Below are 24648 nucleotides of genomic sequence, written 5' to 3' on the forward strand. Positions count from 1 at the left end.
AAATTCCAAATTACATCAATTTTTCATTTAAAATCACTCCATTTTAGAGAATCTTCTATTTGTACGAAAAAAAACAATTAGTTCAAAATTTATTATCACTTCAAAAAACCATTTAATATCATTAATATCTAATAGAGATATAATATTTAGGTTTGAATCATTCAAATAATTTTTAATTGGATTATTGCTACATCAAAATATTAAAAAATCACCCTCTAAAAAAAAAGTTAGACAAATTGCTAATTAGACCGTAGATATGTAAATTTACATTTATAGAATTTATAGAATTTAAGATGCAAAATATTCAATTTTATCAGAGTCGTTTCCAATGAAAGCTTAGAAAGAGAAAAGAATTTTAATTCAATTGAAAAAGGAACGATTTCAACTATTGATCGATTTGACGAGAAATGACCAATAAAAAATTTTAAATTAACTTTCAGGTTTTATTGTAGGGGAGAAGGGGGTCAAATGAACCACGGGGCAATTGAACCACTCGACTTAAAAAATCGAAAAAATTGAAAAAACGCTTCATGCTCTTAGAATTAGATTCTAATATGTTAAACTTGGATATGATCAAAATTTGAAATCATTGCGATCGATAAATTTTGAAAAATTGAGATTTTCTTATTTTTAGGCATGCAAACTTTCTTTTCGGCTGGTGACAAATTGTTTAATAATATTTAAATTTTTGAATTAATTGATAAAATTTGAATTATAGTAGTTGTATATACTTATATTTTATAATCCTCAACTTTGTTTATAGTGATAGAATGGTTTATTTATTTATTATTTACTATTAATTGTTTTAAAATTATACGGGGTCAATTGAACCAGCAGTCCCGGGGACGATTGAACCATACGGAGAAGCATGGGACATGCGCGCGCATCTTGACTCGAAGTGAAAAATACTCAGGGAAATAACCTAACAATTTGATAAACTCAATTTGTAATTAAAATTATTTTTAAATCGATTTTTAATTTATTAAATATAATATATGTGTATTAAAAATGTGCAACAGTAATATTAGAAAGTAACAATTAATATGTTATTTATTAAAAGTTCGGGTTTGAGTTATAAATGTCATTGGTTCAATTGACCCCGAGCAGTGGTTCAATTGCCCCCCGAGCGGGGGTCAATTGAACCATTCGACGCGTTTGGATAAATTAATAATTTTTAAAAATTCACGTTGTTTATTAACTAATTTATGTATTGATAATGATAGTAGACTTAATAAACTATCATTCCAAGAAAAAAAAAGTTATTATTTAGTTTTAATTCGAATGGTAAAAAATTACTAAACTTTTTTTGGTTCAATTGACCCCCTTCTCCCCTACATACAATATTAAGTACGGTCAAAAAAATTGTCTGATATGTCCATACATAATTTTTAATAAGTCCTAATACGACTTAATGTACTCATATGAGGCCTGATATGATTATCTGTCAATATATAATTTTTTGACAAAAGATAGTGTCAAAAAACCCCGACAGGTGGCGCATGATCGCTAAATCTTCTTTCTAGAAGAGAGTTAAGTTCTAACGATTGTTATAAAATGAAAAGTCAGAATATAGGTCGCTAAAATAAACACTTATATGTACGTAAAAAAAAAAAAAAACTAGAGTAAGTGCGACATAACACCTTCATCCACTGATGAATTAGTGGAAAATTAGTAAAACACAAAAAAATGAAAAGCTATTTGTACATAAATCAAAATTATTTATTATAGTTGATTCAAAAAGGAGATTAAAACAGTATAATATATTTGTAAAACAACGTAAATTTGTAATCTGCGAAACTGTGAAACGAGAATAGTCACCAAAAGTTTTGATTTATCGTGACTAAAGTGAGTACTCGTACTTACGTAGACTGCGTATGTGTTGCTGCAAAAAATTTGGTACCGATTCTGCAAGACAGATAGAGATAACGGTAGAGATAGAGACGAGATTCCGGGCGGTATAAACAGGAACAGTTTTGTACGTATATAAATATATGATATTATAACAGCTAGATAGTGGATGCTGGATGCCAGATTCTAGATGGTAGATGGGAGTTGAATTATGTAAAAATGCGACTTTGCTTCATAGAGCAACTGCGCTATAACTTCCGACGGAAAATTCATGAAAATAGAGAGCAACATGCTTATGTAGTTATACACTTGATATCCCTTGAATTTCCATTTATCAATCTCAGTATATTCCAATCTCAGTAAATATATATGGGGCATGCTAGGTCGAATCGGACGATTTGATAAACTTTTTTTTTTATTTCTGCAATTTTTTGCATGCCTTAAGCGTGAGCGTAGCTCTACTCTCGCCTAAAAATCAAGATCCCGTGTTTCGTCACAATAATTTGTATCTGACAGACATAATATGTATATAAATGCTACAAGAAGTACACTGTCAGATAAAAAAATAATCACTGATTATTTAAAAAATTTTTTTAACAACTATTTTTACATAATTACATAAAAAAGTGGTTTTTAAGCGCTCGTAGTGTATATTTTTACAAATCACTGTCGGGGTAAACATTATAACTTTAATAAAAATCTATTTTTACGCTCTTTTTTTTTTTTTAATTGATTCATCATTAATTTGCGAACACATGAAATACAAACTGTAGCTTGGAACCGTTTCGTTTAATTACAATAAATTTTTTTTGGTTGGTCTTGAGAGAAATTTTGTTGTCTTTTAGCAGCCATATGTTATTTTTTTTTTTTCTAAATAGAGCTTGAAGGCTTAAACTATATCCATACTATAGGATAATACTGGATGTCGGTAATGTAGTCTCGATTCACGCGGAAAAATTCAAATGAACTTGAGTTGAATTATACTATAACTTTTAATCAATTTTTTTTTTCTTTCTGTGATTAATATTTTATTTTTATTTATTTTTATTTATTATTACCAGGATACAAAAATTAGTATATACATACAAAATATGCACCTATAGAGGTGTTATAAAAAACACCTTTACATAGACCTGGAGAAACAAAAACTTATTAATAAAAAGACTTAATATTAATATATAAAGTATCATTTTAAAATGAAGAAAGAAAAACAAGAGAGTATATTATGATAACAAAGATGTAATCATGAAATTAGATATCAATTGATGCTATCCACTGAAATACTTTTTTTTTATTAAGCTTATTTTTTATATTTAACGACTATAAAGTCTGAGGTAGTTTATTAAAATACTTAATTGCTATATATTTAGAATTTTTGCGCGAAATATTTTTATTAATCTTTGGTAATTGTAAGGATTTAGCTCTAGTTTTACCCTTATAATCATTATATTTTTCTTTACAGTAAGAATAATGATAACACAGAGACTCTGCAATAAACTTATTTTTAATTCCCATTATCGGAGTTTTATCATCTTTATCATGTAAAAATCGGATTAGTTTATTTTGAGTATTCAATCTACTTTGAAAAATTTATAAATAACACGAGCGCTTAAGGCATGCATATTTAGATTTTCCAAACTTTTTTTATTTTTTAGTATCCATAAAAATATCATTTTTGGTAAATTTTTAATTTTTTTAATTACTTGTTCAAAAAAATATCGCCATTGAATAAGTCGCTTTTTTTATTTTTGCTTTTAAATTCTCTACTAATAGTCTAATTAAAACTCTTTTTTCCAAAATCTCCGTTTTTTTATTCGAGAAAAAAATTATTGAGTTTTAAAATTTTAAACATTTTTTTTTCAATTGTATATTTTAATTTTTTTGAAAATTTTTTAACAAAAATTACTATCTTTCTATCAACTTCTAAACTCAGTCCAGTCGTGGGCTTTCCACAATTATTGATATTTTTTCCGATTTTTCGAAATGTAAAAATACAACTCTTAAATTTTTAATAAATTCGGTGATATTTTTTAGACAAATCTTCGCCATTGACCTCGACCATTTTCCAGCTCCATTCTTTCACTTCTAAACCCTTTATACATACAGGTAACCTACCGATCCCTCCCGAGAAGATCAGCTAGACAAATAGCTAGAACGTGATCTACGATCATTCTTCTTAATACTCGGTATTTTATTTCTCTTTTAAGACTCTTACAAAAAGTTTATACATAGTTGCTTTTAAAATCAGATAAAGATAACTTCTTTTTCAAATTATTTTTTAAAAAGCTTTAAGAACAATTTCTAAAAAGATTTTTTTCTTTAAATTCTCGGTAATTTTTTAATTAATCTTTCAAATTGAAAAATAAATAAATAAATGACACTAAAGTTAGCAGAAGTCTGAAAATTTTTGATTTTTTTTATCGATTAAATTACAACTAAAAAGATATTTCTAAAAAATTGCACTTATAGTTTTCCAAGTTTTTTACATGTGAAATTTTTTTTTTTAATTGTTTAATTGAAATTTTTTCTAAAAATTTTGTAGAAATATTTTTTTTTTAGGTATTATAATTCTTCTCCACCCTTAAATTGACGAATTCTTAAAGATTTAGTCTACCATAATAATTTATTTTTTTATAAATAAAATAAAACGTCAAAAAATCCGATGATAAAGAGTCTCATACTTTCTCCAAAAGCATTTCCATTAAAAGGACTTAAATTTTGAAATTTTATTACCAAAAAATGTAGACTGCCATCTTACAAACTTACTCTACCCTCGACATCGAGTTTATTTATTTTTCATCCACCTCTGAATTGGGTATACCATGAGCTAATTCTTATGCAATCGTAAATAACGTCATGCATATATCAAAAGTTACAGATAAGAGATAAAAACAATATCTACCTTCTCCTATTTTATCATTTTTAACTCTCCTGTCCTCTGTATCTCAAGAAATTTTTTTTAGCCTGTCTGAGCCACCCTCAGCCTCTCTGCTGTCATCTTAGCGTACTTTTTATAGATCTTTCTTTCTTAATGTGAGATCTGGAGATAATTTGACGATTAAATTTAATTAAACAAGGCATCATGAAGCCGAATAAAGCTAATTATATTTTTCTTTAAAAAACAAGTCCTTAGAAAAGAGTAAGGGCTAAAAAAAAATAACAATTAGTAATAAAATATAAAAATACCAAATCAATATATTGAAATATTTTTTAAGCAGTCTATATAATTGGTGTTATTTTTATTGTTTGCATTAAATTTAGTTTCATTAGACCGTCTCATGAGTACAGAAAAAGCTCGAAGCTCACACCACTTTCACCCTCGGACATTTTTTTATTCTGTTTCTTTTCTCTTTAATATAACCTTTACCCCGAGTTCCATTCTCTCAGCTATGTCTGTTATATTAAAGCTTTCTCACTTTACGACACAACATATCCTTTTCTCTTTTACCAATTTGTTTTGGGCATGAGACCATTATATATTTGAAAGGCGGAATAGAGTACCGGAGATTTAGATCGCGTTGGCAACAACCAACCCAAGTTTTCTTCACTGCAATGACGCACAATATTTATTCCACAGGCTAGACACATTTTTGATTGTGTCTCTATTCTCGACTAAAATTTTTTAAAAAGCTTTATTATTATTATTATTATTATTATTATTATTACTAGCAACCTTGCAGTCACTATGTGACTGCCGTGACTTTTGAACTATAAATAAATAAAATTTAGCTTTAATAAATAATGATTTGTGTTAAATTGCACTATACTTTTTTAACTATTGACGTTTTTAAAGATATAAGCTCATCCCGATGTTACACTCATCAAGAGCTTTCATTTGAGTACCCACATGCATTTTCATATATTTTTCATATATACATATATATAATATATATAAATATATGAAAAATTGATGCGGGTACTCAAATGAAAGGTCTCGATGAGTGTAACATCGGAATGAGCTTATATCTTTCAAAATGTCAATTATTAAAAAATTATATTGTATTTTGTTAATTTATGATATTTTTAAAAATATAAACTCATCCCGATGTTACACTCATCAAGAGCTTTTATTTGAGTACCCACATGCATTTTTGATATATTTTTCATATATACATATATATAATATATATTTTAAAGATATAAGCTCATCCCGATGTTACACTCATCAAGAGCTTTCATTTGAGTACCCACATGCATTTTCATATATTTTTCATATATATATATATATATATATATAGCATATATATATATATATATATATATATATATATATATATATATATAATATATAAATATATGAAAAATTGATGTGGGTAATCAAATGAAAGGTCTCGATGAATGTAACATCGCGATGAGTTTATATCTTTAAAAATGTCAATAGTTCGCAAGAAACAGGGTCATTTCTTAACTATGTATTTAGAGATAGAGCATTTCGAATGTAGCCTAAATACTTATAATCATAAATTGACTATTGGTGAGAATGATATGAAACCTTGAAAAGGCACACCTCAAGTCAAGATTTTCCAACGATACCAAATTTAACCATAAAAACCCATTTTATCATATAAATACACTAGCCACAAAATTTCGCTTATCCTCTTAATAATATAGATTATTATTATTAAAAATTAAATCTACATTTTTATGATTGTCAAGACAAAAAAAAAATGAAATTTCATCCGACTAGCATCGCGATTATTGAGTTGATTGTCAAGATCTGAGTAGCCGACGTAGAAGAAATTTTTCTCGGGGCAACAATAAAATCGATGAGAGGTCTATTTAATAAATTTTTTGGTCTCATGTCGAAACGATACAGTGATATATATGTATGAAAGTAGAAAGGTTTGCAATTCTTCGTCTCAACTCCCTATTTATTTTCCTCAATTTCGTCCATTGTCCCGCGGGGATTGCAGATACTTTCGATCAGCAACCGGCAAATTCTATCGTACCTAGCACACACAATTGTAAGGTATACACAATGCTCAACTGAGCAACTTTAACCTCCTTTCAAACTATACTTATTCTTATTCTTGTATATATCTTTATACATGTACTATACAAACATCCCGTCGACCTTCTTAACTTTATCCACTAGAAGTATTATGCCCCTTGTCTTTTTTTTCTTCATTAACCACTTCTGTTATTTTCTATTTTGTTCCTTCTTATGTGATTCGATTAACTGGCAACTGAGTGTGAGTTAAGATAATCATATCTAAATTTATGTGTTTAAATATTAGAAAATATTCAAATAATTGAGAGAAAATTTCTTAAAAATTATAAATGTAATTTTTTTGAATGTTAACTTTTTTTTTTCTGTACAAAGAAATTCTAATGATTTTTTAATTAATTTATTTAATAAACTATCTTATAATAATTAAGTTAGCCGACATCTAAAAAATTTTTAGAATTTTTTTTATTGAAAAATTATTTAAAAAAAAATTAAAAAAAAAAATTTCACATACAGAAATTTTGAAAAATTACACATGCAATTTTTTAAAAATATTATTTCAGTCTTAATTTAATTATTAAAAAAAATTAAAAATTGTTGAATGTCGGCTAACTTTAATATCATACTATCTTATGAAAATTAAGTTAGCCGACATTTAAAAATTTTTATAATATTTTTTTATCGAAAAAATTATTACAAAAAAATGAAAAAAAAATTTTCACTTGTAAAAAACTTCAAAAATTATAAGTGCAATTTTTTAAAAATATTTTTTAGTTATAATTTAATAAATTAAGAAAAATAAAAAAACAAATAAATGTCGGCTAATTTTATTATTATTACTATCTTTACTTAATCGTCGTTAATTCGATCATAAGTAAGATTTTATTTAACAAAAAAATTTGATAGAAAAATAAAAAAAAATTTGACTCATTTTTTACAATTTCTACGTATGGAATTTTTTTTTACAATTTTTTTATTACATTTTATTTTTTTGTTTTAACTTTAAAAAAATCATCAAAAGTTTCTCAATTTTAGATTCAGTTTTTTTTTTATCTATAAAAAATAATTAAGACTTTTTTTTTTTTTTTTTTTTTTTTTTTTTAGGTGAACGCACAGAAGCGATGCAACGCGACGCAGGCTACGTGCCAGTTTCATCATCATCGTTATCAAAAAAAGAATTTCATTGTCAACTAGTTTTGCTACTAATTGTCCTGATGTTCAGATAACTGAAAATTGAATAATTCTATCTCATTTTTTTTTCTACATAAAAATAAAATAGACAGAAATAATTTAAAGTATTATACAGTATTTATTTACATAGCAATAATGTATTTTTTATAATAAAAAATTGATGATTACCTCAAAGCGACCTTGATTTTAGTTTGTGTGTAAAAGGATGTAAAATATTAATAATGAAAAAAAGATTTTAAAATCGTGTAACATAAATTTTTATTATTACCTTTTATTGCGTCATTCGTCTGGTGAGTAATTGTGATTTAGCGAAAAAAATATAAATTATTTTCTAGTTGAGAGATGAATTGTAAAAACTAAGGTGGTTATTAATCATCACTAGAGGAATCAAGGTGATGAAGAAGCAACACGGAAAAAAGAAGAAAGAAGAAAGAGCTTGAACAAGAGGAAGAGGAAAATAAAACTTGAGAAGGAAATTAAGATGAAAATAACAAGTTTTAATATTTTTAAACTTTTATCTTCACTATACTAATATTACTTAAACATTTTTCTTCATTAACAATTCATATTTTATTTATCAAAAGAAAATATAACAAGTTTAATACAAGCTGTAATTACTCGGGATTCATTGCAGCTATCAAGGGAATTGTAATTTTTTTCCGCTTCATCAACTAAGAGTAAATAAAAATGTTTGATCAATTAAAAATCTCATTAGCTTACAAAGAGTTAATAAAAAAATTCATTAAAAATTTTCAACGATGTTAAAAAAAGTTCGAGCGTAAATAATGAGTCAAAATAGTGTTAAAATTTTTTGAAATTTTAGTTTTCCTAATATTTGTCAAAATTCTTCATTTTAATTTAAAACAATTTAATAATTGATGATTTTTACTTATTTAATAAAGTAAAGTAATAAAATGACTTTGGTATTTATAATTTTTACGAAAAAAAAATTTTTTTTTAAACTTTGACCAATGATTAAAATTAGACAACTAATTATTTTTATGTCTTCGCCGGCATTTTTAGAATCCTCAGAGTATCAGCTATAAAATCCACTATAAGTTTTTATAATTAAAATATTTTTTCGCAAAGTTTTCAGCACCTCCAGTTGAAATTATAAATATATTTTTAAGGAAGTTCGAGCGTAACTAATGAGTCAAAATAGTGTTAAAATTGTTTTTTTTTAATTTTAGCTTTCCCAATATTCGTCAAAATTCTTTATTTCAATTTAAAATAATTTAAACAATTTAATAATTGATGATTTTTACTTATTTAATAAAGTAAACTAATAAAATGACTTTGGTATTTATTACTTGCCGGAATAAATAAACAGATTTGGCAATAGCGCGCTTGATTATCCATAACTGAAACGTGGATGAGTGTGTGAGAAACATTTCTCTCTCTGTAACTATATTTTTATCCTTTTCTTTTTTCTCAGCTGTTGACGCGATGTTGTCAAATCTTTATTCGAATAAATAGCTGACGATAAACGAGTTACAAACATAAAATTTGACTTTAAATATTTCAAAAATTATATCGGTAATGTATTATTATTAAATTGTTTTTATATTTTGCAATAATCCAAGTTTCTTGTGTATAGTTTTTTATCCGTCAAAGTTGGGAGGTTAATATTGGAAAAAATAATTAAAGTCTCGACAAAACGTTTGTCCGCCATAAGAGCCCGTGTATAAGGAGATAAAATATGTGATTTTTAAAATTTAATATCTAAGTAACTAAACGGTGAATCTTTTTAAAATTTTGGGATTAGATAAATGACGTATTTATTTATACGTATACTTAATTTCAAAGCTCAAAGTTGGAAATTATTTTTTACATTAGATTCGCTCGAACCTTCTTAAATAATGTGATTTTTTTTTTGTTGGAAGTTTATTGGAAAATTTTCCGGGATGGAGTTTATTAAATTTCATCGGGTAAAAACGATGATGATTGATTAGATATGAAATTTTATCTGCTCCGTTATAGTTAACTGTGTGTGAAAATAATTGAAGAGAAGATTGATTAAAAATTTAATTTGATAAATTCTAGCAGGATAGATTGTAAGTTGTCGTCTTGTGTTTAATCTTCGAGATTGAAATTTAATTTTCATTTTTAATGTTAATTTTTTTATCAAGAGTTTAATATTTATTTTACTTGTTAATTTTCAGGCTTTGGAATTAAATATTAACGATTAATAATTAATAATTAATAATTAATAATAATGATTAATAATTCGTCTTTATAATGCGAAAAAGAGAATTTTTCGCTGGATAGAGAGAAAATTTTTCCGTAAAAGTAACAGAAAAAAATAAATAAATAAAAAAGAAAATAAGAGTAAGCGTGCAAAAGTAGGTTGTACCAAGGCTACCAAATCCAGACCACCCATTTCTACATGTGTGTCCTTATTCATAACATTATTATTATGTTTTATGTTGTATATTTCAGTGTCTCTTGCAGAAGAAGCATACACCCATGACCCTTACTCGGAAGTCATTGCTCCTTGCGGTGGGCGGTGAGACTGCGCGGAAAATGCGATGTTTTAAATTTATGATAACCACATTACTTGTGAGTGTACTGATCTAACGGAATATATTAAAAAACTAGCACTTAAAATTTTCTGAACAGGTCCAAGATTTTTGTCGAGAATATTAGTCGTGAAAAGTTTTGAAAATTATATTAGTCTTAAAAAAAGTTTTGAGAAATTTAATTTTCTACAAGAAACAGCTCGGATAATTTTTTTATACGGCTGTAATTTCTCAATTAACATTTATAATAAATGATTTGAATTTTCGCTAATTATAAAAATTTTAATTTTGAAATTGGAGCTTTTTTTTATTGGTTTTTAAAAAAAATTATAAGACATTTTTTTTTTATAAAATTAAATTTTGAACAACTTTTATTTAAGAAATTTTTTTAAACGACCAATATTTTTGCGGTAATATCAAAATATTGACAAACACAGAAAGAAAAATTTCTTAACTGGAGAACAAAATTCTTGGCTCAAGAAAATTTGTCGGGTGCCTGAAGGAAGACCGAAGTTGTGTTGGCCGATGTAAAAATTTTTCTTTAAATTCTTTTCTTGGTGGAAGTCATTTTTTCTTAATTCTAATTATCATAAATACTTGATACAATAAATTTTTATATTTAATCAATATTTTTAGATACTTTAGGGAAGCAGCGCCACCTACTTCAGCTGAGAAAAAAATTTTCTTACCTTGAGAAAATTTTTCTCGAGAATATTTGATACCCATTTTATATTATTTTAGCGTGCAATTATAAATATTGAATGAAAAAAAATGATGAAATATTATTTGATCTTCCCATTTGACATGTTAATCAATAAAAATATTAATGAAAATTTACTTCCATCTTTATAATTAATTTTTTGGAGCAAGAGAGAAATTTTCTCAAGACAAGAAAATTTACTTCTATCAAGAACTAAATTTTTTGGAGCAAGAGGCTGAATTTTCTCAAAAAAAGATTTTTTTGACTTAAATAAATTTTCTTGGACCAAGATACGTATTTCTTAAAACAAGAAAATTAATTTTGTTGGAATAAGTGAAATTTCTTGTTAGAAAAAATTTTTTTTTCGCTCAAGAAAATAATTAGGAAGAAAAATATTTTCTTGGCTCAAATAAACCTTTTTTTCTGTGTAAATTATTAATTATTTTAAAGTTAATATATAAATTATGTCGCATGAAAATTTTACTGCAATTTAACTAAGTCGAAAAATTATAATGGATTTATTGAAATCATTACTTTTACGATCTGTGAAAAAAAAGTTTTTTTTTTTTTATAAAAAATAAAATGATAAAATGGTTGAAAATTTCTGTTACAGTAGTAGTTGCAATATTCATTAAAAATTGATATGTGACAATAAAAATATTTTACGTGACATATTGACAACCTTGCGACTCACTTCTACGTCTGTCAGTTACTGACGAGTACAGAATTTTTTTTTTTTTATTTAACATCCGCTACGTTTATTCGGTGTATATGTCACTTAAAATTTTTCCGATGTTATTGTTTGTCATTTTAAATTCATTGGTGATAATAATAACAATAATCATACACAAAAATAGACTATAAAAAAAACTCGTTAAAATATAAATAAACATTAAAAAATATCAATGGATAGAATTTAACACAAATTATAATTGTTTTTGATTAATCAACATGTTTTGCACTGAACAGTGTATTGTAAAATTATGTCCATATTTAAACCGACATGTTGTAAAAGTACAAGAGTGAGAGCGAGGGGGAAGTTCATTGTGATATGAGAGGTGGGCCGAAAAGGGATAGGAATGAAAATGAGGGTCGGGATGTCAGTGTGCCAGAAAATAGACGGTATGAAAATAGCGGAACTGTATCAGAGCACCACCGAAACTCCCTTGTGGCACATATTTGTCGTTACGCCGGGCGATAAATTTATTAACCAGCTCGCCGATCGAAGGCTGCATTATCCGCATTTAGTACATATCACTTGGTTATAAATGACAGAAAATGTCATGCCGGAAATATATTAATCTGCTTCTACCTATGTGTCGTTCAGTACTCAATATAAATTACATTATTTTATAAAGAAAATTGACAGTATGATGAAACTTTTTCAATAAAAAATTCTCTTTCAAAATTATCGCTGATTATTATTTCATATTTGTGATATTTAATCCACGGTTTAAATGTCAAACTTAAAAAAAAATATTGTTATATTATAAAATATTATTATAAATATTTTTATTCACTTTTTAAAAAATTTATGTTAAAAAAAAATGATTAATATATAAATATTGAAAAAATTTCTGGCCGATTTTGTTTAAAAATTTTATACATGAATTGTAAATTTTTATATAAATTTATATACAGTAGCGCTCAAAAGTATTTTGACAACATAAAATTTTTTAATATTTTTTAAAAATAAAAGCCTATCGGAAAATGTATTGAGTATAATGTAGAGTAGTGTAATTGCGACTATTTAAGCGTATCAAATTACAACTTGTTTGTTTACACACCGCGCCACCGAACGTACTTGACTTACCGTGAGCTCAAAAGTATTTTAACACGCATTTGACTTGAAAAACTCTCGCAGATTACTTGTTCCTTAGTTTTTATTATTACATATATTTACTTGTTGTAGTTACTTCAATATGCCTAAGTGCAAGGAATATTCTAGTGATTTTAAAAAAGCCGTTATTAATGCATTAAAACAAGGATTAAAACAAACAGAAGTTGCTCGTTTGTTTAAAGTGTCTCGACAGTTAGTTAGCTTATGGAATAAAGTCTATAACAATAGAAAAACTGTCGAAAGTAAGCCTCGAACAGGCCGCCCAAGAAAAACTTCTTCTTACATCGATCATATTATAAAAAAGTTATCAGCAAATGATATACGGATGTCCGCTGTAATGATAAAAAATGAATTAAAAGAAAAATATAACGTAGATATTCATATTTCTACTGTTAAACGACGCTTAAAGGTCCTAGGGTTATATGGCCGAAGACCGGCTAAAAAACCTTTAATATCGAAAAAAAACAGGAAGTCTCGTCTTGAGTTCGCGAAACGGCATATATCGTGGTCAAGTTTAGAGTGGTCTAAAGTTTTATGGAGTGACGAAAGTAAATTTAATTTAATGTCATCTGATGGTATCAAGTACATTCGGCGTCCAGTAAATAAAAAATACGATTATCGGTATCAAATACCCACAGTTAAACATAGAGGTGGTAGTGTGATGGTTTGGGGATGTTTTTCACGGTCTGGAGTTGGACCATTAGTTTGAATAGAAGGAAAAATGGATCGGTTCATGTATGCAAATATATTAAAGTCTCAGATGTTACCATATGCTAAACATCACATGCCAGCTAAGTGGTATTTTTAACAAGACAATGATCCCAAACACAGATCAAAGCATATTAGTGACTTATTAAATCGTGAAAAAGTTAAAGTTCTTGAGTAGCCAAGTCAAAGTCCCGACTTGAATCCGATAGAAAATCTCTGGGAAGAATTGAAACGTAGTGTAAAAACCCAAAATTATTCAAACAAAAACGCTTTTGTTTGAAACTCTAAAAAATGAGTGGGATCAAATTCCAATAAGTCGATTACAAAAATTAATCGACTCAATGCCGGAGCGATGCAAGGCTGTCATAAAGGCCAAGGGATATGCTACTAAATACTAATATATTTATTGCTGTAAATTATAATTATGCGTTAAATTAGTTTTTTTTCAAAAATGTCAAAATACTTTTGAGCCACCATTTTCCTAATATTTTAAAAATTAAACTTTCTTTTATTACGAATAAGAACCTCTTTGACACTATTCTGTAGTTTATTCAAAAGGTGTTAAAAAAATAAATAAATGATTATTGTGTTTCATATTTATTTTTAATTAAACCATTAAATATATTTGTCAAAATACTTTTGAGCGCTACTGTATTTAAGGACTCGAAATATGCGAATCAAAGCGATGTACAGATAAATTGTACAGCTACCTAAGAACGAGAGTTGTGCGTGTTAGTGTATATTTGACTATTTGAGTCAAAGTGAGGAAAGGAGGTAGATGAAAATTCAATATTTATTGCAACAGGCGTGAGGAAAAGTGGATGCGAAATACGTAGATAGTAATGCCATCTCACAAGATGAAGCCGAACTCTACATATGTATAGAACTGAAATATTTTTAAAATATAAGTGAAATATATAAAAGTAAATGAATATTATCGACGTTCTAATTAGCAAATTGTCGAACTCCATTTTAGAGAATCTTCCATTTGTACGAAAAAACAATTAGTTCAAAATTTATTATCGCTTTAAAAAACAATTTAATATCTAATAAAGGTATAATATTTTCGTTTGGATCATTAAAATAATTTATAATTAAACTATTGCTACATCAAAGAGTTCAAAAATCACCCTCTAAAAAATAAGGAGAGACCAATTGCTAATTAGACCGTCGATATATACTTTTGAAATTTTTAATTATAATTGAAATGGATAGAATAAATATAAAAATCAGCCAAAAGTAAGCTACCCTCATAAAAAAAAATATATAAAAAATATATATCGAAATATATAAAAAATATATTTTAAATATATCAAAAATCTATAAAAAATATATAAATATATATAAAATATCTATATTAAATATATTTTTAATTACTAACTTTTGGCCGATTTTCATATATATTTTATATATTTCAAATATATTTTAGATATATTCAAAATATATTTTTTTTATATTTTTAGCTATGTATTTTAAGATATATTTTGAATATATCTAAAGTATATAAAATATATGTGAAAATCGGCCAAAAGTTAGTTATTAAAAATATATTTAATATAGATATTTTATATATTTTTGATAGATTTTTGATATATTTAAAATATATTTTTGATATATTTCAACATATATTTTTAAATATATATTTAAACATATATTAAAAAATCATTTAATATCATTAATATCTAATAGAGGTATAATATTTTGGTTTGGATCATTCAAATAATTAATAATTGGACTATTGCTACATCAAAATGTTCAAAAATCACCCTCTAAAAAATTAGACCAATTGCTAATTAGACCGTCGTTATATTTATTCTATGATTTGATATTTAATTAATTAATTATTGATATACTTTTCATATTTTAGATATAATTTATTTTTATAAAAATTGTCTGACTAAATCGTGCCTTATTCACTTGCTTCGATCAATTTCACATTCAAATAAAAAAATAAATAAACAGAAAAAATTGTTTAAAAAAAATGTAACAAATTTAATTATTAAAAAAATCAAAATAAAAGTATTACTCACCTGCTATTTTTCCATCTACGTAGATTTCTTTATTTCCCGACTAATTAACATTCATATATTGCAAAAATTGACTGTTGAAGCATTCGGAATATCCAGCGTTTATTTAGACAAAAAACCGATTGTTAAGCGTCCAATTAATCTGACATCTGGGTTATTTTTCAGCTCCTAGTATATGCGCCGAATAAACAACGTCCGTCGAACGAAATCGGAAATAAAAACAAACTGAACAAATAAATAATGAGGATCTGACTGATAACAAAAAACAACTAAATTAAATGTATGGAGACACTAATAAAGAATTTAAAAATAACTCCACCCATATTTATTTCATTTGTTTAATATTACTTTTATTTAAACTGTGAATAATGTCAGTTGCCATCTTGGCTGTTAGTGAAATTCAATTTACCATAACGAATGGTAGTGCAAGCTTCAGTTTTAACTCGAATAGCTCAGGGCTATCGAAAAACAATTAAACTCGTAAAATATCGACAAACATGACTCGATGGACAGCTGATATTTTATCCACTGATAGTCCTCGCGAAAAGTTTACTGTCGATGAGAATTTCGACCATGGAAAAAAGTATTTCGAACAATGACAATAACAATTACAATTAAAAATAATAATAACATTTTAACATCATCAAACAAAAACGACATTCATGTTTTACGTAATTTAAAATAAATGTTATACTGAAAAGCATTTTTAATAAAAAAAAACAAAAGAAGCTTAGAACATTTTTCATTTATCCCAAGTATCCTATTTTCGATTCATTCAGTTGAAAATTTTTTGCATTCATTACTTTTCAATTTCGATTAAAAACGTCAAAAGTTTATTTGAAATATCGTTGAATAGTTCAACATAAAATAACTCACGTTAAACAATCCAAACAGCAGTAGTGATTCATTTTACAGATTAACGAGCCGATGATTTTATTTATATTTTTGAATTTCGGGGTAATGTTAAACAAAAAAATCCCTACGCTCGTTTTTCAGTGATCCAATCAACCATTGTATCATATTTCTATGGATATTTATTTTGTGATTCCACTTAATAAAGTTTTTTATAGTCCATTCAGTGAGATTCTTCAATTGTATAGCTTCTAGTGAATAAAGCTGATATTTAATATGACAAACAAAAAATTTCAAATTATTGGAAATTTTTATTTCAATTTACTCACTGAAAAAAATCCCTACAATTAAAATACATGAGAGTGTGAAGTTAGTCAATAGTCGAAACTCGCAAAAAATGGGACCTGATTCCTTATTGGTCAAAATTAAGGGGGAACACCACTGTGACGATCGAAAACAAGAGGTGATTTTCGGGAATTTTTTTGACAGGAAAAATAAAGGAATTTTAAAGGGAGGATTTAGTTCTATTTAATGAGATTTAGTAACAAACCTTTCATTACTAAATATTTAGTTATAGCTACTCAATCATTTGTTAAAGCCCATTTAGTTACACCAAATAAATATTTAGTAGTAATTAACAAATGATTTATTGGTACTCATTAAATCGTTTATTGGTATCAAAGAAATTAATTTTTTAACTAATTTTAGCGTGTAACCTAACTTTTTAACTTAAAATAAATAAAAATAATTAAAATAAATTATTTTAAGTAAAAATATAAAGTATTATAAAGAAAAGAATCTCATTAAATTATATTTTTTTGTTTGAGACATTTATAAAATTTAAAATTAAACAAATTTTTAGCATATCAATAATAGACAAATTGAAAAATGTAAACTAAATTCCACTGAGACAAGACATACATAGAAGCCATTCATTGGGAGTATGTGTGTTTTCAAAGGGAAGATAAATCTCCCAAAATCGAGTTGAATAAAATAATCTAAGTTAGTGAATAGGTTATGTATCACATAAACATTGGAATTAAAGCATTAGCCATCTACCGACAATACTTGCCAAAGAAATATTTAGTACCTGTTACTAAATATTATTTGGTGGAAATAAATATTTATTTCCATGTAATAAGGATTTGTTCATATAAAGAAATCATTTATTGAACTGTAACAAATAATATTGATGGGTATACAAAATATTTGTTTCTCCCAAATAAATGATAAAAATTTTGTTATTAAGGTAAAAGCCCCAGTATATGATCATGTACCAGTATATGATCACTCCATGTATTTGTATATGCATAAGATAGTTAAGATTTGAACGGACTGGCGCCCAACGTGTTACTAACCCAGCCTGAGAAATCCGTTGAGTAAATTATTAATTATTTAAGATGTCTCACGAGAAGTGTTCTATCATCTATTTATCAAAGGTCTTGAGCTCAAAATTACCAAAATTATGTGCTAAATTATTATTATAACGCGTTTTTTCTGTTTTAGTGCATACTTAATGTAAATTATTTTCACGAGTGAAATCACGTTTTTCTGAAAAAATATCGCTACAAGTTCATAGAATTTCGCGTTATTGAATTTAATTATTCGGTAGTAAATTAAAAGTAATCTAAATTTAAATTTGTTAAATTCTCCATAAAATACAAGTAAGTCAGAAAAACGATTTTTTATTCTTAAAAATTAAAAAAGCGTTATGAGGCGTGCATTTTCTGATTTTTTAAAGCTTGCACATCTAAAAACATAAATTTTTTTCTTCTCCAGATTTTTTACTCTCCAGACTTAATCCAAAGGAAAAAATGAAAATGTAAACTACAACTTAATCCCTTCTAAACTAAAAATAGCGAAATAAAGAATACGACAAATGAAATAACAAGAGGTACGTCTAGGTCTACGTATCCTCATCATCTCAAGCGACGAGGTTGCTTCATAATTACATACCACGGTGAGCAATTAAATTAATTCTTTCACACTGTATACTCACCTCAGCACAGCTACTCGGAATTTCTTCAGCTTTATGCTTTTATCCGCTATCTCTCTACTCGACTCAGCTTTTCTCCTGCTTCATCTTCTTCTTTTCATCTTCCGCCCAGTGAAACGGGTTCCATTTAATTTTGCCTTGAGTATTCATCGAGCGAAAAAACTAATGGGTTATCAAGTCTACAAAGAGCTTGATAAAAATATATTTAAATTAATTTATAAAAATAGACAGGCTGAGAAAACAGGAAGGAAACTAACAACAGAAAAAATTACTCTACACCCCATTAATATTCATTATTTCATTTTTTTTTTCATAATTATTATTACATTACATTCATTTAAACAATAGCCACGTCAAGAGATATTTTTACAGTACAATTAACATTCTTCATCTCTATTTTCAATCACACACAATTTATTATTTTAATTAATTATCAGTCGCTCTTTCTTACAACATAATTCACAATCAATAATTATAATTATAATCAGTATGAACTTTTTTTATTTTTATTAATTATTATTTACAACTTGCGCTAGTATTTTTCCGCTCACATCTTTTATTTAATAGTTCATTATTTTTCAACTATAAAATGTTTTTCGCGATAAATAATTTCACCGCGTCGTTTAAATTATTCACGAATTTATTGAAGATTTCTCATTTTGTCTCGTTGTACATTTATTCCAACGATAAAAATTATTATTATTATTATTATTATTCCCTCTCAACAGCGTAATGTCCCCATTAATTCCTATTTTTATGTCTTTTATTTATACGCTTTCAATGAGTGATCGATCGATTCACCGTCACACCAACGACCAACAACATCTCGTTATTTTAATTTCATTTTTTTTTTTCTTTCATTGAAAACGACAATAAGTAAGGAAAAATGCTTTTATTGTAGTGTGCAATTAATGTTGCTATGTAAAATAGCCGACAAATTTTTTTATTTTCAACAATAAATATCATTTTTCTTACTCTAGCTTATTGATTGTTTGTTTAATTTTATAAGTTATAATTTTTAATTAATAACTCGATATATCCATTTTAAAATATTTAGTGTCAATTGCCGTCTTTGTATACATTATTTCTGTTGATAAAAATTTTTTTTTGCATTAAAGTAATTTTTTTATCTATTTTTTTTATGAATTTTAGGGGGAGCGATTCCTTATAAATTCCTTCAAATTTTCAACGTAAAAAAATCAGAAGAAATTCTGTCACACTTTTTTAAATTTTCTGCGTTTTATTACGGCTTATAGTAATTGACATTTCACACTAGGAATCTGTAATTTACCAAAATTATGCGCTAAATTACTATTATAACGCGTTATAATAATAGTTTAGCACATAATTTTGGTAATTTTGAGCTCAAGACCTTTGATAAATAGATGATAGAACACTTCTCGTGAGACATCTTAAATAATTAATAATTTACTCAACGGATTTCTCAGGCTGGGTTAGTAACACGTTGGGCGCCAGTCCGTTCAAATCTTAACTATCTTATGTATATTTAATTTCATTCATGAAGATTCATTTCTAAGTCGATCAAATCAGTGCTACACAATCGATATATCAATTAAAAAACTTTTAACATTAGCCAATTAATTTTTTTTAATTTATCCCGTCTATTTAAATGAATATTAAGTTTACTGAATTAAACAAAAATTAACTTGATTTAAAAGAAAAATTCTTTAACCAATAAAATAATTTTTAAGAGTTTCATTGTCTTGAATCAAGACGAAAAATTCTTTAAGCAAATAAAATTTACTAAATTAAGAAAATTTTCTTAGTTTGAGAATTTTTCTACTCGAAGCAAGTCGATAAAGTTCTTAAAAATTATTTTTTGGATTCAAGTTAATTTTTTTTCTGTGTAAAAAAATTTTGTGTTAAATATTTAACTCTTTATTTTGAGTTAATTTAAGAGAATTAACTAAAAAAAATGTTAAATTTATCATCAATTATTAAAAAAATGTTAAATTTATTACTGCGGATTTTCAAGATAATACTTTTGATATCGTGCATTATTTAATTAACGAAGAATCGCTCCCACTTAAACTCTGAAATCTACAAAATTAACAAAATTTAACAGTAATTAAATTTATCGACAAAGCGTTTAAAATGTGTAAGAGTCAACAGTCTTTGAATGTCAGCTCGTTGAGGTGCATGTTATATTAATATAAAAAATCTATACACTCTAAAATTAATATATATATTTATTCATGAGGATTCGATTTTTATTGTTATTGTTACTACCATTGTTCATCCAACTCACCGATTCCGTTTTGTAAAAGATAAAACGATATTGATCGCGTTTTCTTGTTACCAGCTAATTTAGATTTTTTCCTCTCATAAGCCTACAGTTAGTATATTTTAATTAATTAATTTATCAAATTAAAAAAATCATTGACTCGAATTATGAGTTTATTTTCCTCGTAAGTTTTTAGATTTTTTGTTTAATATATTTTATATCATATATTATGTATATATATATATATATTGGATATCTATACACAATAATACACTTAATTTTGTGAATTTTGACTTTTAATAGTAGTTCATGCCATGGTACTTTTATAAATTTATTTATAGTTTATTTGATTGTTCGTTTTTATCAGAAGCAAAATCGGTAAATAAAAATAATGTGTTATCGAATAGATATAAACTTTTTCACAGTATTTATTATCTCACAGCTACTTTATTTATATACTCTCATTTATAATGATTTTAATAGTTATTATTATTGTTATTGTTATTATAATCAAATTTATTTATTTTTTTACATAAGAAATTTCAAAGTTTTACCTTGCGCTGTCAAAAAAGTATTCTTAATTGATTAATGGAAATAATTTCTCATGAAAATTAACCATTAGCGATACATAAAATTATACAGTAATTTATCAATAATTAAAATCACATTACGGTCTAATTAGCAATTGGTCTAACTCCTTATTTTTTAGAGGGTGATTTTTTAACATTTTGTTCTATCAATAGTCTAATTATAAATTATTTTAATGATCCAAACGAAAATATTATAACTTTATTACATATTAAATTGTTTTTTAAAGTGATCATAAATTTTGAACTAATTGTTTTTTTGTACAAATAGATTTTTTAAAAATCGAGTTAGACAATTTGCTAATTAGAACGTCGATATGATGATTATAAAGTAATAATTTGTAGAAATTAGTAACATGATCATTTTGCCGAAAGAATAGGAGATATGATAAAATTCATTAGAACATTTTTTTATAAAAAATTAAATTATCTACGAAAAAATATTTTTATAATTTTTCAAGTAGTAAATGATTTATAAATTGGCTGAAAATTTTTAGATTTTTTTTTTTAATGTAAAAATTAATTGAAAAAAAAAATGTTAAACATCTACTTGTTAAAAATTCGGAAAACTTAGTGTGATTTTTCCAAAAATTTTTTTTTTCAAAAAAAAAATAAAGTTAAAATTATCAAATTTAGAAATTATTCATTAAAAAAGAAATTTTCCTTAAAAAAAAAATTTTCTTTAAAAAAATTTTATATTTTTAAAATTATAAGAATACCTGTTTGACACTTTTAGACGTAATTAACCGACAATATTACATAATTTACATATAAAAAATTTTGCTATCTAAAAAAATTTCGCATGCAAAATAAAATTGGCTCAATAAAATTTATTACATCAAAGCGATTAATAGTAAAAATGGTAATTTTAAACTTTTGAAATTAATAATAAAATAGCAATAATAAATAAAATGTAAAAATAATCCACTTTTTATTATTACCGTACTATAAATATTTCTATATTTAAAAGTTTGAATACATACACGTAATATGTATTTTACACACCATTGATTCAATAACTTTGACAAACGATAATTAATTAGGTCTACTGATAACTTACCAAATTTACAATAAGACTTAGGTATTAAATCGTCCAGCATTCAACATCAAATATCAGATCCACTCGAACAACAATAGAATAATTTATTTATTAAAACGACATTTAATTACAATTACGCTTTGAGTTTTGTTTAATTCAGTTTAATGTTATCTTGTCTTGACGGTAAATAATAAACCGAATTAACGGGATGAACAAACACCGGTCTTGAGTGTTCTCGATTTATAATGTACACGTGCACATATTGCACTCACAACAATGAATAAACTAAACACCCGAAGGATGTAATATTATTAATGTTGTATAAATTCACTCGTGTTTGCTTTTATTTAAATATTTATAGTTTGCTTTAATAGATTATCGCGGATTTTTTCTTATCAATAATATAATTATTATTTTTATTATAATTATTATTCAATTAATTACCTAATTGATGTATTTATTTATAATTAGGCCTATAGATATCCAGGATATTAGCTCATCTGAGTAAGTTAGCCGTAAAAAGTGTGAGCAGGGCCATTAATATAGTTGGGGTTAATCGACAACTTCCGCCGTGTTGCATTGCTGCTGGGTGTTCACCTGCAACAAAATGATCCATTTTTTAATTTCCTTGTAAAATATTTTTAAGTTGAAAAAATTTTCTTCAGTAAATAAAATTTTTCCAAGGTTAAAAAGATAGTTTATATGTATTTTTTTTTACTGGGGTTTAAATTTATTTCGTGTAAGGATTAAATATTTAACGGCTTATTACCCGATAAAATTATCGCGATAGTTTTTACACCTCATTGGTGTTGTTTAAAGGCTGGAAGAATTTATCGCGCTTTTAGTAGAATTTGCTTTTTTTTTTTTTTAAGTACTTTTATTAATTTTAGACATTTAAACTGAAAAATTTATAAAAAATTGATATCTTACAAACTTATAAAACAAAAATTTATTGAAATAATAAAAAAAATTTTATCACATTGTCACACGGAAAAAAGTAAATTGTAATAAATAATAGTCGATTTATAATAAGTAATGATCAACTGCTAAAAATTATCATTTCAAACAGTAAAATCGTGATTTTAATAATCACTATGTAATATTAATCATTCAAATGCTACAATTTATTCTTTACATGGAAGAAAATACTATTTCAAATAGTAATATTCGCTATGTCAATGTCGAAAATGTTAAAGTATAATAATTAATAATTTTGACTTTGATATTTATTATTTCGTACCTACAAAATAATCGCATTATATGTAAAAAGTATAAAATACAGTTGCTTAATTTCTAATACAAGCAACGTCAATATTTACAAAGTAAAATGGTAAATTTTAAACGCAACGCTAAAAATCAAACTATAATTATTGACTTTCTTGGACTGGCAAAATATATATTTCAAGAGTAGAATTTTTACTGTTTCAAATGTTAAATTCTTCCAGTGTGAGACCCCTTTTTCCTCAACTGAGTTCCCCCTTCTCCTCATAGTATGGACTATATATTGAAACGGCAATTTTTACTGTTTGAAACTGTAATTTTTTAAGATGAAAGAGTCGTTATTTACTATAGTGACAGCTATTAATCACTTATTTTCGATATTAAATTAAAAATTGTGGCTTTTATACTTTCTACATTAAGTTCTGTAATATTTATATTTTTGCCACTCTGATGTCGCTTTACTGTTTGAAACTATAAAAATTAACCGGAATCCGAGTGAATATTACAGTTTACTTTTTTCCGTGTACCATTTCAAACAGTAAAATCGTGATTTTAATAATCACTATGTAATATTAATCATTTAAATGCTACAATTTATTCTTTACATGGAAGAAAATACTATTTCAAACAGTAATATTCGCTATGTCAATGTCGAAAATGTTAAAGTATAATAATTAATAATTTTGACTTTAATATTTATCATTTCGTACCTAAAAAATAATCGCATTATATGTAAAAATTATAAAATACAGTTGCAAAATTTCTAATACAAGCAACGTCAATATTTACAAAGTAAAATGGTAAATTTTAAACGCAACGCTAAAAATCAAACTATAATTATTGAGTTTCTTGGACTGGCAAAATATATATTTCAAGAGTAGAATTTTTACTGTTTCAAATGTTAAATTCTTCCAGTGTGAGACCCCC

General features: G+C 25.8%; 2 protein-coding genes across 11 annotated transcripts in view; one reads left to right on the plus strand and one right to left on the minus strand.

The window, feature by feature from the left end:
- LOC123261587 (fibroblast growth factor receptor 3-like) overlaps positions 1–15984 on the plus strand; it is a 101066-nt gene extending 85082 nt beyond the window's left edge. For 3 of the 4 annotated variants that reach the window (XM_044723266.1, XM_044723264.1, XM_044723265.1), the window contains one exon: positions 7901–8161. In XM_044723266.1, the coding sequence (XP_044579201.1) occupies positions 7901–8022 (122 nt within the window). In that variant the 3' untranslated portion in view covers positions 8023–8161. Of the gene's footprint in view, positions 1–7900; positions 8162–15946 lie in introns of those variants that run through there. The other variant, XM_044723267.1, reaches the window with a different exon arrangement.
- LOC123261588 (hemicentin-2-like) overlaps positions 1–24648 on the minus strand; it is a 295756-nt gene that overhangs the window by 51913 nt on the left and 219195 nt on the right. For 6 of the 7 annotated variants that reach the window (XM_044723270.1, XM_044723271.1, XM_044723273.1 and 3 more), the window contains one exon: positions 22382–23097. In XM_044723270.1, the coding sequence (XP_044579205.1) occupies positions 22997–23097 (101 nt within the window). In that variant the 3' untranslated portion in view covers positions 22382–22996. Of the gene's footprint in view, positions 1–22381; positions 23098–24648 lie in introns of those variants that run through there. The other variant, XR_006508691.1, reaches the window with a different exon arrangement.

This window comes from Cotesia glomerata, linkage group LG3, assembly GCF_020080835.1.
Source record: "Cotesia glomerata isolate CgM1 linkage group LG3, MPM_Cglom_v2.3, whole genome shotgun sequence".
Classification (NCBI taxonomy): domain Eukaryota; kingdom Metazoa; phylum Arthropoda; class Insecta; order Hymenoptera; family Braconidae; genus Cotesia; species Cotesia glomerata.